This window comes from Alosa sapidissima, chromosome 5 (assembly GCF_018492685.1).
Source record: "Alosa sapidissima isolate fAloSap1 chromosome 5, fAloSap1.pri, whole genome shotgun sequence".
NCBI classification, from domain to species: Eukaryota; Metazoa; Chordata; class Actinopteri; order Clupeiformes; family Clupeidae; genus Alosa; species Alosa sapidissima.
The window spans coordinates 29,905,135-29,922,654 of record NC_055961.1 but is presented as its reverse complement, the minus strand read 5'-3'; the positions used below and the strand labels follow the sequence as shown (position 1 = coordinate 29,922,654).

At 41.8% G+C, this 17,520-nt stretch overlaps 2 protein-coding genes across 5 annotated transcripts in view; both read left to right on the top strand.

Annotated features, from left to right (window-relative positions):
• Positions 1-8,452, top strand: part of LOC121710037 (ubiquitin carboxyl-terminal hydrolase 32-like) — a 29,267-nt gene extending 20,815 nt beyond the window's left edge. For both annotated transcript variants that reach the window (XM_042093878.1, XM_042093877.1), the window contains exons 29-34: positions 510-630; positions 4,603-4,794; positions 5,257-5,473; positions 5,716-6,173; positions 6,381-6,473; positions 6,678-8,452. In XM_042093878.1, coding sequence (XP_041949812.1) covers positions 510-630; positions 4,603-4,794; positions 5,257-5,473; positions 5,716-6,173; positions 6,381-6,473; positions 6,678-6,851 — 1,255 coding nt within the window. In that variant the 3' untranslated portion in view covers positions 6,852-8,452. The remainder of the gene's footprint in view (positions 1-509; positions 631-4,602; positions 4,795-5,256; positions 5,474-5,715; positions 6,174-6,380; positions 6,474-6,677) is intronic.
• Positions 8,453-9,443: 991 nt separating this feature from the next.
• LOC121709057 (fibroblast growth factor receptor homolog 1-like) lies at positions 9,444-16,452 on the top strand. 3 transcript variants are annotated; one of them, XM_042092105.1, is made up of 12 exons: positions 9,444-9,895; positions 11,170-11,235; positions 11,367-11,465; positions 11,573-11,777; positions 12,003-12,141; positions 12,256-12,354; positions 14,573-14,733; positions 14,908-15,048; positions 15,226-15,340; positions 15,499-15,598; positions 15,901-16,000; positions 16,286-16,452. In XM_042092105.1, the coding sequence occupies exons 3-12, from the start codon at positions 11,428-11,430 to the stop codon at positions 16,319-16,321; spliced, it is 1,134 nt and encodes a 377-aa protein (XP_041948039.1). In that variant the 5' UTR covers positions 9,444-9,895; positions 11,170-11,235; positions 11,367-11,427; the 3' UTR covers positions 16,322-16,452. The 3 variants fall into 3 exon arrangements, with proteins under 3 accessions (XP_041948039.1, XP_041948038.1, XP_041948037.1); XM_042092104.1 differs by having other exon boundaries at positions 11,363-11,465; positions 15,229-15,340; XM_042092103.1 differs by having other exon boundaries at positions 11,363-11,465.
• The last annotated feature ends 1,068 nt before the right edge of the window (positions 16,453-17,520 follow it).

The window sequence follows — 17,520 nt, the reverse complement described above, 5'->3', positions numbered from 1 at the left end:
TAATTATACACAAGTATGCACACAATGTATGCGGATGTGATAGAGCAGCGTTAACGTCACACACGCCTGATAATCGGTCGGCTTGGGTCCGGTTCCCGATCCCGCCACTGTGAGTCTGTGCTGCTTTGGACAAAAGTGTCTGCTAAATACCATTTAACTTCAACTCTAACAATGGAGGCTCCATATAAAGTCAACAAATCCTAAAGAAATTAATATTTATGAAATTGCTTGTGTGCTCTTGTTTGCGGGACAGTTTTCAAACTGATCTGCAGGCTCAGTGTGATGGATTGTGGTGTGTGTGTGTCCTCCAGGTTCTGCAGAGGCTGTGCCATAGAGTGTGATGGATTGGGGTGTGTGTGTGTGTGTGTGTTTCATCCAGGTTCTGCAGAGGCTGTGCCATAGAGTGTGATGGATTGGGGTGTGTGTGTGTGTGTGTGTTTCATCCAGGTTCTGCAGAGGCTGTGCCATAGACTGTGATTGATTGTGGTGTGTGTGTGTGTTTCATCCAGGTTCTGCAGAGGCTGTGCCATAGAGTGCTCCGACGAGGCGGCCACTGTGGGCAACGCCTACATCGCCGTGGACTGGGACCCCACAGCGCTGCACCTGCGCTACCAGACCTCACAAGAGAGGGTAAGTCTCATGGCAGGTTGATGCAGGAGTTTGCCTTTAGTGTTTGTGGTAACATGACTTCCTGTCATAGGGCCTGCCCTGACATTTCTAGCCCCACCCCTCCATAGGATTTGCCTCATGAACTGCAGGTGCATGTGATGTGAATACATACTGTCAAGGACTGCTTGGCTCAAAGCAGACCTGGCATAAAATGGGGGAGACCACACCGTAGCGTTCAATATAAATACATATTGATTTACATAAATAGAGAAGTCAGTATAATGTATAAAAGCAAAGTGTCGTGGAAAGTGTGCCATTGATATAAGTGGCAATAGGTTCCGGTATGGTGTTTTTAAATTGTTCAAATATCATTAACTCGCACAGCCCTGTAAACGTATCCACACACACCAGCTCTAAGTGTGTTTGCTCGTCGTTTACTTGCGTTTTTACGCCAATTTCGAAATCTTTGTCTATAGGCTTAGGGAACTAATTTGTAGGCTTTAAGAATAGACCGTTTCACTGCAGCATAATCTTTCTGCTGTGAGTCCTCCAACGCAACGTAGGCCTCTTAGGCTTTACCAGAAATTACACTTTGTAAAAGCAAAATTCGCTCTGAATCTCTCCAGCCGTGATAATCTGCGAGTAGCCTACTTCGAACAGAGAAAAAAAAAAAAGGTCGGGCTCGCGCTCATTAAACGTGGGTAAAAGCTTAGACATAATATTTGATAGCCTGTCTTGTTGCTTAGAGGCTCTCCCCTCTTCCAACAGTTTTAAACGATGTTGTTCCTGCCGCAATTGATCATATTTTAAGTCTCTATCCTTTTCTCGTTCTCTGGCCAATAATTTGTCTCGTTCCAACAATTTAATTTGCTGGTCAAATGTTAACGCTGGCGTGAGTTGAGCCGTCGAAGTCTGTACCACTGGCTCTGGCAATGGATTAAGTCAGTGTTTCTCAAACTTTTTTCTGGGGACCCACTTTTTAAAAATGACAGACTATCGCAACCCAACTCGTGACTGTGGTAGTTAACAAACTAGATCAGTGGTTCTCAAACTTTTTCTTTTATTCCCCACTTTGATCAAGGGGGCATTCTCGAGCCCCACCTGTCCCTCATCGCTCTAAGAAAGTGGTAGGTCAAGCTTAAAATTGTCAAATTTATTGAAATAATGACAAGTTATAAATATAACCTCACAAGAGTTAAAATCAGCTGGTGCTGCAGATATAATAATAAATAAATAACACATAATTCTGTTTTCCAGCAACATATTAGGAAGCATAGGCCATTTTACAGCATTGTACAATATATTCAATGAAATACCAACATGCTGCATTAAATGGATCCATAATCCAGTCATACTGAGCACTGCTGGTTGGGAAATATTTTTGAAATAAACTTTGTAGGGATGTGATGTAGGCCTACTGTTTAATACATGGCATCACAAGAGTGCCTCCCAAATCAGACGTTTCAGCTATTTCGCTCAGAAATCTCAAAGGCATAATACTGTCGCGATCGATGCGCCTGTCCCATACTCAAGTTTTTTTGGTGAATTGAGTAATCTTATTTGCTAGGTGAGGTAGGTGCTTGTATTTGCCTTGTAACTGGACATTTAACTCAAATGTATCGCTAAGATATATCAAATATATCGCTAAGATAGGCCAGCTTCGTCAAGAAATGTTCATTAGTGAACGTGCTTGCAGATTCAAACATGCGCTCTTCCTCCAAGAAGAGGCGACTCGGAGCTCAAACACGCCCGACAGCACTTTACCTCGGGAAAGCCACCTTGCCTCGCTGTGAAACAGTACAGCCTTTTGGTCAGCTACCATCTCTTCGCAAAGTGCGGAGAATAGACGCGCTTTTAAGGGCCGGGTTTTGAAGAAATTCACCACTCTCACAACAACGTTCAAAATCTCATGTAGGTCGGGACTAAGCTGCCTTGACACGAGCGCTTCCCTGTGAATAACACAGTGCGTCCATTGCGCATCGGGTGCTACCTGGGCCCAGGCTACAGATAAAAAAATAAAATAAAAAAAACTCCTGTTTTTCACGTCAGTTCGCGCCCCACCTGGCATGTCTCCGCGACCCAGTAGTGGGTCGCGACCCACAGTTTGAGAAACGCTGGATTAAGTGAAATTACCTCTCGTTCACTCAGCCCATCCGTAACTAACTGCAGCAATGTGTTGATGTATGTGTGATACTTTCAGAAATACAGTAAGTGACTCAATTCCGTAGTGCTCTTTAACAAGTTGAGCTCTAGTTACATTTTTTAAACTATTTGCCGAAGGGGCAGCCAAATTTACGTCCATTTACGTTTCCATTACAACAGACATACTTCATTTAAACAAATTAACAATCCAGGTAAGTTATGCCAATCAATACAAAACAAATCCAAATAACACTCGCTCAATTTGCTCTTTCACGCTAAAGCTACGCATATTGGCAACTAAAAGTGGTTTCCGACACAATGAAGTACTACAAACAATTCAGACTGGAGCGCATCTAAATTCCACTGCAAAACCAAAACCTATTTCCAAACTCTCATCGTCACGTGTCTTGAACGTGTCACGTGATTGAGCTGAACTCCACCTCCCTCGTTCAACACGCAAAAACAACAAATAAGCAGGAAATAAAACAAAACTTATAAGCGGTCTCACCTGTGGCAGGGTGTTCACGTTGCTCCAAGGTAATCCAATTCGATAATATTTCTCTTCTTTGTAACAGAAACCACCGAATGATTGAATCAAACAAGACGTGCGCTAGAAAAGTTTGGTCCGACCAACCTGAATGACTAACGATGGACTTACGATGGAAGTCTCATTCTTCGCTTCATAACTCAAATTAACCAATCACTACGGGGGTTCCCCCAATTGAAAATAAGCTGGGCCTATTACGTTTGCTGCAACTCACCGAAATAGCAGCAAACTATTGCGTTCGACGCACAATGCAGGCACAACCAATTTATCCAAAAAACATCCAATTATTCTACATCTCCGCGGCAAAAAAAATAAAATGGGGGAGACCACACCTTAGCGTTGAATATAAATACATATATTTACATACATACAAAAGTCAGTATAATTTATAAAAGCAAAGTGCCTAGGGTAAATGAATAAACAAAAACAAAATGCGATGAAGACGGAGGGAGCTCCCAGCAAAAGACTACACAACCGGAGAGGGCTCTCTCCAGGCTCTCCCCATTGGAGCAAGCCACAAATGAGCGATAAGGCCAAGAGAGCGTCCATGGGAAACCCGGCCTTCTTATAGTCCAGCCCATTAACTACTGGGCGCCACCCCTGCACTCAGCACCCTGCAGGAGACAAACAGGCACATAGAATAAAGGGCAGAGCCCCAAGAACAGTCAACAGGGTCGTAACAACATACAGTAGCCAACACTATAGTAGTAAATATCCAAAAAGGCCTATGTACTACTGAGCAGCAGAAGCCATTGTGGAATAGACACTGAGCATGTAGCGTGTGAATGTTGGTACATGTATGTTACAAAACACACAATGGGTAAGAGTAGTAGTATTTTAGCCTAAAATGAATGTACACAAAGGGCAAAGGACAAAATTGTATTCTCTGCAGAGAAGGTTCGGCTGAACACAACAAGTGTTTTGCAGTCAGAGAAACATTTGTCTGTCCGTCAGCTCTTTATGTGCTAAACCTTGTTTGTTTAATTAATAACCGCTGTCTGAAAAACATGGCAGTGTAGACAGTTACTAGGATTGTGAGCACAACTTCACGGGTACATTTGGTTAACAAGAAGACTAAGCAAAACAAGAGGGCATTAGGTTATTGGGGGGAAGAAAAGTTTCCATTTCCAAAAATACTTTGTAAGGCTGACTGATGTCACATCCCTGATTGGTTTGCCAAGATGTCAGTCATCTGCTGAGGAGGAGTGTGTGTGTATGGGGGGCGAGGGGTTGCGGTGGTCTATTCATATATGTTTTTGTTGTGTTGTGATTGTGTTTATGTCTAACTCTGTGTGTGTGTGTAGATGGTAGAGGAGCATGTGAGTGTGGAGCAGAGCCGGAGGGCCCAGGCCGAACCCATCAACCTGGACAGCTGCCTGCGGGCCTTCACCAGCGAGGAGGAGCTGGGCGAGGACGAGCTCTACTACTGCTCCAAGTGCAAGACCCACCGGCTGGCCACCAAGAAGCTGGACCTCTGGAGGCTGCCCCCCATCCTGGTCAGAGACAGTGCAGTGGATTAGAATATTAACGTTCTTAAAGGGCTTAAAGTTCTCAGGCATTGTGGGCCAGGACATTTAAGATGCCCATTTATTTTATGAAAATAAATACATATATTATATAATGCCTTCTAAAGTTTCATATCACTTCAGCCACTGAATTTGTCTTTACTGCAATCTCTGATTAAGCAGCACCTTACATTAGCTATAAACCATCAAACGCTTCCCATAGTATTTCCTTTAAAATGAAACAGAAACTGAGCCACACTTAGACACACAAAACATAGCTTGAATTTTGACGACTGCTAGCCAAACTTTGGGAGATGTTGTCAAGGATCTTGAGGCACCGCATGTGAAGTTTCAAAAGCACCGCATGTGAAGTTTCAAAAGCACATCTATATACTGTGTTTTAAATTTGCAGATTGTGAAATGAACTTTTTTTCTCTTCTTCCTGTCTTGCAGATTGTGCATTTGAAACGGTTCCAGTTTGTGAACGGGCGGTGGATAAAGTCCCAGAAGATCGTGAAGTTCCCCAGGGAGAACTTTGACCCCAGCGCCTTCCTCACGCCACGCGAGGCCGAGCAGGAGGGTTCCAGCGACGAGCTACGGGACCTGGGTGCGGGGTCAAAGTCTGGGAGTGGAGATGGAGCCAACTCCTCCATGGCCAGTGATATGAAAGGTCAGAACCTTGGTCTCACTCTCCAGTGCAGATAATGTATCTCAAATATATGCTGTCAGTAAGGAGGATTTACGAGATCATTTTAAATGATTTATAATGAGGTGATGTTTATTTTGTTCACTGATGTTCAAAATATATCATCGATATCAAGCAAACCTGAGACCAAACCATTATCACCATTAAATCTCATTAGTGCATCCAAGCAGTTGTCCTGACTGACCGGTCCATGTCCCTCCCTCCAGAGTCTCCTGGTATGGCCCGCACCCCCAGTGGGCCCCTGAGTAGAGAGGGCAGCCCCGCCGGCAGCCCCAAGCGTGATGGCCGGCGGCACGGCCGCGTCTTCCCCCCGCAGCTGGACGTCCGGCTGCAGCTGTCCCTAAGCAAGGAGAGCCTGGACAGCGGCCGCGAGAGCCCTATGGACCTGGAGTCCAGCATGGCCAGCGCCGCCACTGGCCACACAGGAGGAGGTGGTGGAGCGGTCGGCGGAGGACTGCTGAGGGTAGAAGCGGACGCGGAGGCCGTCGGGGGGCTCGACTCGGCCCTGGGGGAGGACACGGCCAGCAGGGACTGCGACAACACTATGTCCATGTCGGAGCTGGAGAGCAACGGCTGCACGGAGGACAGCATGGACCTGGAAGCCTCGCAGGACCAGCGGGACCGGGGTTGTCTGGACCCAATGTATGACCTGTATGCAATATCAGTAAGTACCGCTTTCACCTGACCTGTGTGTGGTGTCCGTAAGTACCACTATAACCTGTCCTATGGTCAGTCTCTGGTCAAACGGATTTACATTACGAGGCATTTTAGAAAAATCTATATGACAAACAGCAGGGATTAAAGAAAAAAACTTTCTACAGAAGAAAAACGAATGAGAAGTGATTCCTCTGGTTCGTTTGTTTTTTCTCAGTGTCACTCAGGAATTCTAGGAGGAGGCCACTATGTGACGTATGCCAAAAACCCCAACAGGAAATGGTACTGCTACAATGACAGCAGCTGCAAGGTAAAACAAGCGTCGTCCTTTTTCAGATATAATATTATTGACATTAGTATCATTTCAGTCAATCATTTCGATCGATGCTATTGATTTCGTTTAACCCCTGAATTTGCACTAATTGTCTCTTGCGCATCTTTCCCCTCTGCCGTCTCTGACCCTCCTCCTCACTCCTCGCTCCATGTCTCTGTGTCCACCTCGACGGTGCTACAGGAGTTGAACTCGGACGAGATTGATGCGGACTCTGCGTACATCCTCTTCTACGAGCAGCAAGGCCTGGACAGCTCCCTCTTCATGCCAAAGACAGAGGGCAAAAAGATGGCCGACACCAGCAGCATGGATGAGGACTTTGAGATGGACTACAAGAAGTACTGCGTCCTTCAGTGAGGTTGGTCGTTCGCGTGTTCGGGCTTTCTCGCCGGACACCTGTAGCTCTTTAAGGGGTCCCTGTCGGATGGAAGAGGGTGTATGGATGTCTACGCAGCTGCCCAGGTCTCTCAGATTGAGAGGGAAATCCAATACGGAAATCGTCACAGATGATGTCTCTCTGTGTCTCTCTGTTCCATGTCTATGTCGGCATTGTCCGTTTTCCTTTTGTTTATTTTCTTTATTGTGATCGCGGATGCTTTTTTTAGTTTTTTTTTTTTACCTATATGTATTATTGATGTAGTTTTGTTTGCGTTGCCAGTTACGGAACTGTCCGTTGATTTCAAGCCCAAACGAATCAAGTGAAAGTATCTGTGCTCAATGCCAATGTCTTAACACTAAGAAAAGGTTTTTTTTTTTTTTATGACAAGATTTATGCTGGATATGTTGATGTTATGGAGACAGAGACAGTCGTCTGAACCATGTCCCTTTATAAGGACAAAGAGGAACATGTCAGCATTTTATGTCCTCTGTGTATGAAATGGTACTTTTTATCGTTGGACGTTTTATGGTATTGAATGTCGCCGTTCCCGAGAAATCGGAAACTGTACCATCAGGGAAGAAGTGCACATGTCAGTTGGTGCCACGTGCGGATCCATTGTTACAAATTTATTTCCTTTTGTAATATCAAATATGCTCCTAGACTATGATCGAGCCTGAAGAAACTAGACACTCATAGCCCTTGGAGATAAGAAATAACGCACCTTTGGGTGGGGTGGGGTGGGGTGGTTGGGTTGTGGGTTGGTCATTTCCCCGTCATGTCACGCTAGTCCACTTAGCCTGTGCCAAGATTTTGTAGCCCAAAAAACATCAGTGTGATATGTAACTTTGTCGTTCCAGAGTGGGAGACATGAAGAATTGGAGTGATTTTACAGAACAGTGTGAATAAAGCCAAGCCAGATTTGGCAGAGATGACGCATTCTCATAATCTTAGTGCTATCTATAGGTGTTTATGTCCCATGGAGAATAACTGTTGACCTTGATATGGTACAGAAGATAGTCTCAACTGTTACAAAAAACGTGACTAGTCCCTTACTCAGTACATTGTACTGTTACCAATCTTCCCACGTGTTTGTGAAATGTTTGCCATGCTTATAATGTGTGGGGGAATTATCTTCAACCATTGAATCTAGTCAGAAAGTCATTTGTTGTCTTTATAGGTAAACTGTTACATTAATGACTTACTGGCTGTTATCCTAGATTCAGCTTTTCAGTTGTCATCAGGGTTATTTTCTTTGTCATTAAACCGCACTTTTCATTATCAGCAGAATATTCATGCATGATAATCGACTACTGAAACATTTGTCTTTGTTATTTTTGTATATTAATTTACATTTTGAGTTAATAATTTAATGTATGTTTTGTAAAGTTTTGTTTAAAAAAAAAAAGAAGAAAACCTGACGCTTACTTTGCACTGACCCCAGAGGTGTTGAACAAGGTGTACATAGAGACTTGGCAAATTAATGTATGTGAACATGAACTGTTGCGAAATGAGCTGTACTGTATATGAGTGACGCTGTACCTGCAACTATTAAAGCTTGTATAAAGGCTGAAGCAGCATACACTTTTGTCTCCGTCTTGCTTAACTTGTAAAGTCACTATCCCTTTCCTTGTCTCTGTCATCTTGATATGTCTTTAAAACGAGCTGACCAAGACCAGAAAAATAGAGTTAAAGTGAAGAGCTCTATTGATGTGAGCTCTACTGATGTATCTATACAGTAGATTACAATATTATTTTTCACGTTTTTTATTAACTCTTGTATCGAGCACTTGAGTGTATTTGCATGGCTTTCAAATGCAGATTGTAGGTGTAACTGCAGTAATTTCCTGTGTTTTAGCCGCATTGTATAAACCGCAGGACAGTGTTTTGTGCAAGATAAAAAAAATCAAAACCATATTAATACCATATTATCACCCAGAGAGAAGAAATACTCTTTTCTGATTGGCAGGCAGGGTGGCTTTTAATTCTAAATAACGGGACACCTGTAACTTCCCCCGTGTATTAACCTCATAGCTGAAGAAATGTTGCAAAATCAATGTATAAACCGCGGCTAATAGTTCTGAAATTACGATACAGATTCATGTCTTTATATTATGGCTGTTATTGAATGAGCCTTTAATTTGTTCTTTGACAAGCTGATTACCTTATGCAAGTGCAATGCAGTGAAATACATAACAGTATGACGGAAATGTGGGGATGCCCAGCTTTATGTGAACACCTGCAAGCCCAGCTATCCAGTGTGGCTTCACTAGTGACTCTTTGGGTCCGTGTAGTACAGTACATCGAGTTTTGCCAGAACATAAAATGCTTATGGTTTATTTCTTTCTTTTATAACTAGGCCCCAAATGGCACATTGCCTAAGGAGCCGAGTCCCTCTTCCTGTCAGTACTTCTGACATTTACCTGAGTGTGTTTCATTGACATCACATGTAGGTCTTTTGTTTCTTACCGTTTCCCCTCTTGTATAGGAAACCACAAACCCACTGGGCTATAGTGTGCATGAGCACTGTTTTAAACGATGCGTCATTAACCAAAAGAGGACGACGAGCGGAAATGGCTCACTACCCTGGCCAGCATCACTTCGTCTATTTTCTCACATAATAGAAATCCAAGAGATAGTCTTTGTGAGGCACAAGAACTATTACACTCATCACACATGGACAATGTTGTGTGCTAGACACTTTGTTTTGAGAGATACCACATCTATTTAAGCCTATAAGGTACTTGGCACTTTTGTGATAACGAAGATTACCAACGTATAGGTTTTGGGACAGAGAACCCAACAGTGAACGCCTTGGTGTTAACCAGAAGGGAGGTGCTGTGAATGGTTATCTTTGCCATGCTTCCTTTGAAAAAGACTGAGGTCAATGACATATTGCAGAAAAAGGAAATGCTACTTTCTCAGAAGTACAACTATATGTAGGTGGACAGAAGGAAAGAAGACTTAAGACAGAAGTGCGGGCTTGGCTTGATTTAATCACTTTATGGATATAAAACATTTTTGGGTAAGTATTCTATTTATTTTTTTTACTAAGGATCACTGGTCTATATGCTCAATATACCTGATCTTAATGACTATGAAATTAGATTAAATACCAACTTTGCATATTACAAAATTAAATGAACAGCTTTGAAGTTATCTTTTCTGGTCCATATTTTGTACTTTTTAACAACACCTTTTGTTAGTTTGTGAAAAGCAGAGAACTCTGTTTAATCCTTCATGATATTCATGACGCACTGAAGAAAATCTTTCAGTTGTCAACTGAGTTTACAAATAGAATAGTGAAAGAGTGCTCTTGAGCCTATATGAAATTCAAAGTTGCATAAACTTGACTGTAGCCACACAGAAATCACTGTACATTTGCAAGCACATCCACCTAATTGTGTCCGTAAATATTTTCTGTGAACATTCACTCGACAATGGGTTTGTAATGTTTACATTTGATGTGTTTGTTGTGGTCATTTTTGACACATTTACACTCTTAAGAAAAAAGTAGAAAAATAATACAGTAGCAAACATTTCATTTTCACTCTAGATTGTTCTACACACTTTAGAACAAGTGACACACATTTCCAGGGTTATTTATCCTTATATGTTTCTGTATGTCACCCTACAGCTCAGAAAATGACTCGATGAGAATATATAATATAACAGTTATAAATGGAACAAAGAACTGAGCAAAGAGCGAAAGCTTGGGGAATTCAACATAGCTGCCATTGGGCCGTGGGACAATTTGGAGAAGCCAAATTGCCAAATAGCCTAAATGAATATAAATAAATAAAAGATATGCTCAAATGTTGAAAATGCACAGAATAGATTTCACAGAACTTTGAGTGATGCATCACTACTTAGTATTGAGCAAATTTGACCATTTTTTGCAGGTTGTGGTATTTATTAAAGAAAAAAAAACAACACATACAGTTCTGCTTTTTTACTTTGTATGAGCAAGGTGTAAACTTTGCTGAATATTGTTTATAAAAGTAAGAAAGTGGGCAAACATGGTATCAAATGCATGCTTCTGCAGTCTGCATTTTTTTTACATGCTGTTCTCCCACATCTACAAGACACAGAGAGGCAGGGAAAGCCGTGCCTTAGCTTTTTTTTTTATCCTGGATGATACTGTATCTGCTACTGGCCGGGATGTGTTGATCTGAACTGTACCAAAGAGCACCTGTCATGGGTGAGCCTTGGAGCCTAGTGCTTCTTCCCCCCGCTGCAGGCAGAGAAAGCTCTGTCAGTTTTGAAGCTGCCTGACACTTTTTTAATCATTCTCTCCAGGTTTTGTTTCTGGATCCAGACATCTCCATAACAACATGCCATACAACATCACCCACCAAGGAATGGGTAAGAGAGAGCGCAAAGATAGATAGATGAGGACTCTGGCAGTATGTTCTCACAAGTTTAGTGTGGTTTGATTCCTTTTGTCTAAATTATGATTACTAATCACTACAGTTCTTGTGTGTTTTGATAGGTAGGTCTACATTCACTCCTGATCAGCTGCATATAGTGCTGATATCTGTGTTTGCATTCTTAATTATGGCAGCCCTACTGATGACTTGTTTTTGGACTAAAAAGTAAGTCTACAACTGATCTCCACATGCTCTATTGTCAATGATTCAAACACATCCATACCAAAACATAATGCCACCCTCTTTTAACTCCCTTGAAAATCTTTACCCAGGTATCGCTCACTGACGAGAACTGTTCGAGATCTAAAGCTTAGACAGCCATTGAGTCCTCCCCCTGAGTCTCCTGCTGATAACTCCTATGCAAACAACATCACTGTGACTTTTGTAAAAGATCACGGCCCCATACTTGACACGGCTGCAATTTCAAGACAGTACACCAAGTCAGGCTCAAGATCATTGTGGAAGCCTCCACAAATGGTAAACACACTAGCTAGCCTATTTAAATGGGAAAATTCCACTAGCATTTTGATAGATAGATAGAGATAGATAGATACTTTATTGATCCCCAAGGGGAAATTCAATAAATTTGTGGCAACTGGCTAGGCTACCATCGTAGCTCAAGCCAATTCCAAACAATAGAGCTATTCAACAAAGCAACTACATGAACTGAGTTATTTACAGTTACCATTTAATGTGTTTCAGACAGTACATTTGAAAAGGGGTGACCTGAGTCTTCTGCAGCTTATCAAGGCTGGACGGGAGGGGGTGTTCTACAAAGCTAAAATGACCCGTGGTACCTGCAAGGGCCACTCTATGTTCACCTGCAAGGTCACCAAAGAAAGTAAGAGTCCCATCCTGTTGTTGTAGCATCTCCTCAGTGTTGAGAAAGTGACACACAGAATGTGACAGAATTTTGTCACAAAAGTCAGTAATCTCTACCTCTCTCCACATGTAGGTGTGACATACAAACAGGTGCAGAGGGAGATAACCATCATGAAGAAACTGGGAAACCATAATAATTTGCTTCAGCTGCTGGACTGGGATATCACACAGAGTGAGCAAGACTGCTTTACTTTATATTCCATTCTTTTCCTCTCCAATATAATCCTTTATGGGATACAACATAAAGGATTGGGGTGATTGCTGCTGGCTGGAAATTGCAAAGTCATGAATCATGACATTCTCAGACTGCCATACTGGGGCCACATAGGCTGCAGGGCTGCCAACTCTCACGCAGTGGCCGTGAGACTCACTCATTTGATTGGCTTCATACGCTCTCGTGCCACACCCCTGATTTCACACGCTGTGTCAACCCGGTCGGTCAAATAATGTCAGGTGACCAGACGTCGTCTTTTCCCCCTGCATGTCCTCAATTTGAGACCTAAAAAATGTGACCGGACGAAATTTCAAAATCGTTAAATTATTGTTACATTTTGTTCTACCTTAGCAGCAGTGTCAGTCAGAGCTGCCAACTTGTCAAAAAACCTTGGAGTGAGACTTGGTGGGGCCAACCAAAATTTTGCCGTGTACACTGTTTTGTTTATTATGTTTTGTATTTTTTATTATGTTATGTAATGTTTATTTCTATGTCTATTTAGTTTGGTAAGGATTACAATTTATGTAAATCAGTGGTTCTCATTCCTTAGAATGTCAGTGGTCCTAGTAGATCCCTTTAATGTTAATTTAACTCTGGGACCCTGGTCCCAACACTGAGAACCACTTATGGTATGAAATGGTGTATATATATATTTTTTCTGTACAGTAATGATGCTGAATGAGCCAAACAAAGCAGCTGTGTATGCAACAACATTTTGGTTGGTCCCACCAAATCTCACAAGGTTTTTTGAAAAGTTGGCAGCTCTGAGGCTGAGGGTGGGTTGCACCAACGTGGTTCAAATGAATCCTAGTTAGGTCTAAACAAGGTTTAGTAAATCTAGGTTTAAATAGAGGTTTAAACTAACCAGAGACTTGTTGCACATCTACATTTTAACCCTGGATTATAGTTAGGGAAAGTTAGACTTTTTTTCCGCCAATCTGCAAAAAAATGTCTTACCAATAGCTTTTTTTACTATGTGTTCCTATAGGTGTTATATGTGCATAGATGTGTGGGTGTGTGGTTGTGAATGTGTTTGTGAGACAGTCAATGTGCATAAATGTGTGTGTGTGTGAGAGAGAGAGATAAATAGAGAGAGAAAAGAGTGTCCAACGTTGAGGGTGGACAGTGAGCAACATGTAAAACACATGAGGACAACATAACTAGTGTCAAGCCTTAGAAACTACCTCCGACTACAGGAGGTGCAGCATAGCACTCTCTGCAGGCATATCTCCAGACCAGAGATTGGCTACTGCTACAAAATCCATCACTAGATGTCCTTGAGTGTGGATAGAAACAAGGAGAACATGATTATGCACCAGTCACACCAGATCCCATTTCACCAGACTACCTTCTGAAGTTTGTCAGCTGCAACTGTGCAGGCGTCTGTGACACTCTCAGGTGCTGCTGTAAAAAGCAAGGAGTCAAGTGTATTTCTGCTTGTTGGAACTGTCATGGTAACTCTTGCCAGAACATCAACCAGCCAGAAGATAACAGGAGTGAGGAAGTGCAGGGGAGTTGAGGAATGAGGTTTGTTCAATTTTAAACTGATTAAGAAAGTTTTGTTTTGTAATTGTTCAATAAAACCACTTGTTATGGATTTTTTATGGACTTGGAGTAATTTTTACTCAAAACTAATGGCTGGGATAGATTCAGCACCCCTAAAAACCCCTAGTTAGACATCTCAAAAGCTAATATTGGTCAAAAAAATGTTTTCATTATTTTCGCCCAGTCTCTCTGGGCACCCCAAACTTGATGGGCTCTCCAGGTGTTTCCCCGAGGATTTGGCCGTGGATAAATTGGGAGGTGTTACTACACACCTATAGGAACACAGTAAAAAAAGCTATCGGTAAGAATTTTTTTTCCAGATTGGCGAAAAAAAAGCCTAACTTTCCCTAACTATTAAACCAGTTTAAACAAAGATTAACAAAAGATTAATTTATATTCATTGTCCGCCATGATGGATTCTGACAAGATGTAAACCAATCCCGATGTTAAATGGCTCCAAACAGACCAAAATGATAGCATATCTGTAAACCAATCGCTGTAGACTCATTTATTTTTCCTTCCTTCATTCATTCATTCATTCATTCATTCACTCACTCACTCACTTACTCACTCACTCACTCATTCATCTCCTCAGTGAATCATTTATAATCATTCATTCACTGTGCCCCAGCTCCCTACTTCCTGGTCATGGACTTTGTCAGCAATGGCACACTGCAGAACTTCCTGCAGATCAATCAAGATAGATTGTCAGCTAACAATGATCTTCAGCACCTCTTTACCGTAGCCGCCTACCACATAGGACTTGCCATGGATCACCTACGCAACAAAATGGTACTGAGGCACACTGTCCATCACAACAAAGCTATTATTGAGTGTGTGAGTTTTTTCTGATTTCCTGTGAGAAAAATAGACGCTGAGTGGACATGGGTTTGAGGTGGCTCTGGCTTGACTGTGATCTTTTCAGTGGTGGTTTTTGGTTTGGTTATGAGGTTTTTGATTTCTCAGGTGGTGCACTGTGACCTAGCCTTAAGGAACATCATGGTCAGCAACTTTCCTCGAGAGGTGAAGGTTGGAGAGTTTGGTTTGGCCAGAGACTTAACGCGTATGAGGAGCCGCCGCAGCGGCAGAAGTAAAACGGGTGACCATGTGAGTGTTTCAGTGATACTCTTTATCTTCATTCATCTTCACCTTGATTATTATTATCAACATCTTCTCTTTCTTTTTCAGCATCTTCTTCCTCTTTTCTACTTCTTCTTCTACCTCTTCCTCTTTTTTTCTTCCTCTTCCTCTTCTTCTTTCAGTAATGATTTCTACCTTACACAACAGGAAAGAATCCCTTTGCGCTGGTATCCCCCAGAGTACTTCAAGGACAAATATTACGGATTCAAAAGTGATGTCTGGTCTTTTGGAATTGTACTGTGGGAGATGCAAACATTTGGTGAGTTTTGCCTTTCTCTGATAATTGCCGCAAAACAAAATGAGCTTAAACTCTGCTTGCTCCATGAAGCTATGTATTTCCTGTCACAGCAAACAGTTCAGTTCTAGAAAATATTCAGAAATGCAGAATGAACAACGTATGCCAATTACATCTTTTAGGTACATTGCCATACCCCAATCTAGACTCCTCAGGAGATGTGGTGCGTCATATCAGTGCTGGACACAAGAATGTGGAACCAGCGGGGTGCAGGGTGGAAATGTAAGTGATGGAGGCGCCGTCTTGGTTTACCATACCTCTGAAAATAGCACAGGCTTGGTTCCTCGTGCCACGCAATAGGGTACAGTTAGGCCATGCAGTGATTGTTAATCCACTGCCACATGAATAGGCCTTTGTGGTTCTTCCTGTGGTTCTATAGACTCTATGAGAAAAGGCTATTGTTGATGTTGTCATTGTAGTGGCTCTGGTTTATCACCATTAGATTTCATTATTTGCCTTTTTTTTAAAAAATGTCTTCATCTAATCAACCAGTTGCCTCTATTTACGACCACCCCTCTGACTAGTTTGCAGATGATGAAGGACTGTTGGGTGGAACCCTACACATACAGACCCTCGTTCAAAGATATTGTAGGAGTCCTCGAGAACATTCTCGAGAATGATGGAGTAAGTTATCCATATCCACATCATACATCAGACATACATTCATATGGCACAGTAGCCCTGAACACTGCACAGTAAGATTTTGTTTTGCTTATGATAGGCTATATTTGTCAATTCATAATAGATTTCCAACAGTTTTGAGCTCTTTACAGAACATTAAGCTGACTGATTAAGCTGGCAAATGTAAGAGTTCCAATGTGTTTGTTTAAATGTTGCTGTACATTTTAATGTTAACCTACTGTAGTTCAGTTCAGTAAATTAATTTCTCTATTTTTCTTTTACTTTTAGGACTATGTGGATGTCGACAACAAAAGAATTATTTAAAATATGTGTAGCCATACATGGAGAATGGCTAGGAGCATTATGCTAGGCCTACTTGTAGATTGTAGATGTTGTAAACAGGTTCAATTCGGTATTTCATATTTAATGTTTTTTGTATGTTATACAATAAGAAATAGGCTGAAAAACAAACAATTTTTTAAAAATGAAATTCCTTACTATTTGTGGAGACTTAGGTTATATAGCAACTGCAATGGTTGCCAGCAAACTGCTGTTTAGTGAGATGTGCTAGCAACAGTGTGTGTATATTCACACCATATTGGCCTACCATACCTGATACCTACCATATCAGGCTATTTACAATTTTCTATTAAGTAAAGTTAGTGAACACTTATCAAAATTAACGCGCACACATGTTTGAGCAGGAGAGAATACGCACGCAGGCACGCATAGGCTACTTGTTTCCTTTTACTCGGCTTTCTATATGGTTATCAGCACACAATGTTGAGCTAATTCACTAACTCAATACTCATCATGGATATCACAAGTCAAGTTTAAACAACGAAAACAGAAAGGATGGAGGCAGCAAAGCTAGAGGAGCTATTCAAGATGGGCAAGAACAAGGTTGGCTAAGTAATTGGTGTGCTTGTCAGAACGACTGCATTACAGCTGTTTAAAGCCAGACGTTACAGTACGCTATAACACAACTAAAGGTAGCTTTAGCCTGTATAGGGATGTATAAAGTTGCCCAAATGAATAGGTAATTGTAGACGTTGTTGTTGCATTATTGCATGTGGATGTTGTTATGCTATGTATGCACGAACCTAAAGGAAAAATATACCTTTTTTTTCGGGGGGGGGGGGGTGATGGGTGTGCGTACCATAGCATTAATTCCTGCAGGCGCCACTGAGCCTGCTTACTGCCTCAAACCCCCCACCATGTCTCTGGAGTATATTTAAGTAGGCCTAAACATATTTGAGTAAGCATGTAGTGTCGGTTACTGATTCCGCTTTTCAGGTTCACATTTTGTGGGTAGCAGCGTCCATATTTGTATGCCAGACAATTTCTGAAGACATCAGTGAACTATATAAGGGTTTCCAGTAGGAGTGGGTGTAAAGGATGTTAAGTTCAATACAGATGCGTAGCCTACTGAATGTAGCCTACCAAATGCAGTCTTTGACAGCTAGGCTTTTTTGCTTTCTGACCATGTTTCAAATTCAAGTTCCCACACATACATAGATATT

Excerpts from the sequence above, each read along its gene's own strand:
- LOC121709057 (XM_042092103.1), top strand. The coding sequence starts at position 11,205 with ATGCCATACAACATCACCCACCAAGGAATGG. Across the intron at positions 14,734-14,907 it reads ATCACCTACGCAACAAAATG|GTGGTGCACTGTGACCTAGC; the intron begins GTACTGAGGCAC and ends TTGATTTCTCAG. Across the intron at positions 15,049-15,225 it reads GAAGTAAAACGGGTGACCAT|CAGGAAAGAATCCCTTTGCG; the intron begins GTGAGTGTTTCA and ends TACCTTACACAA.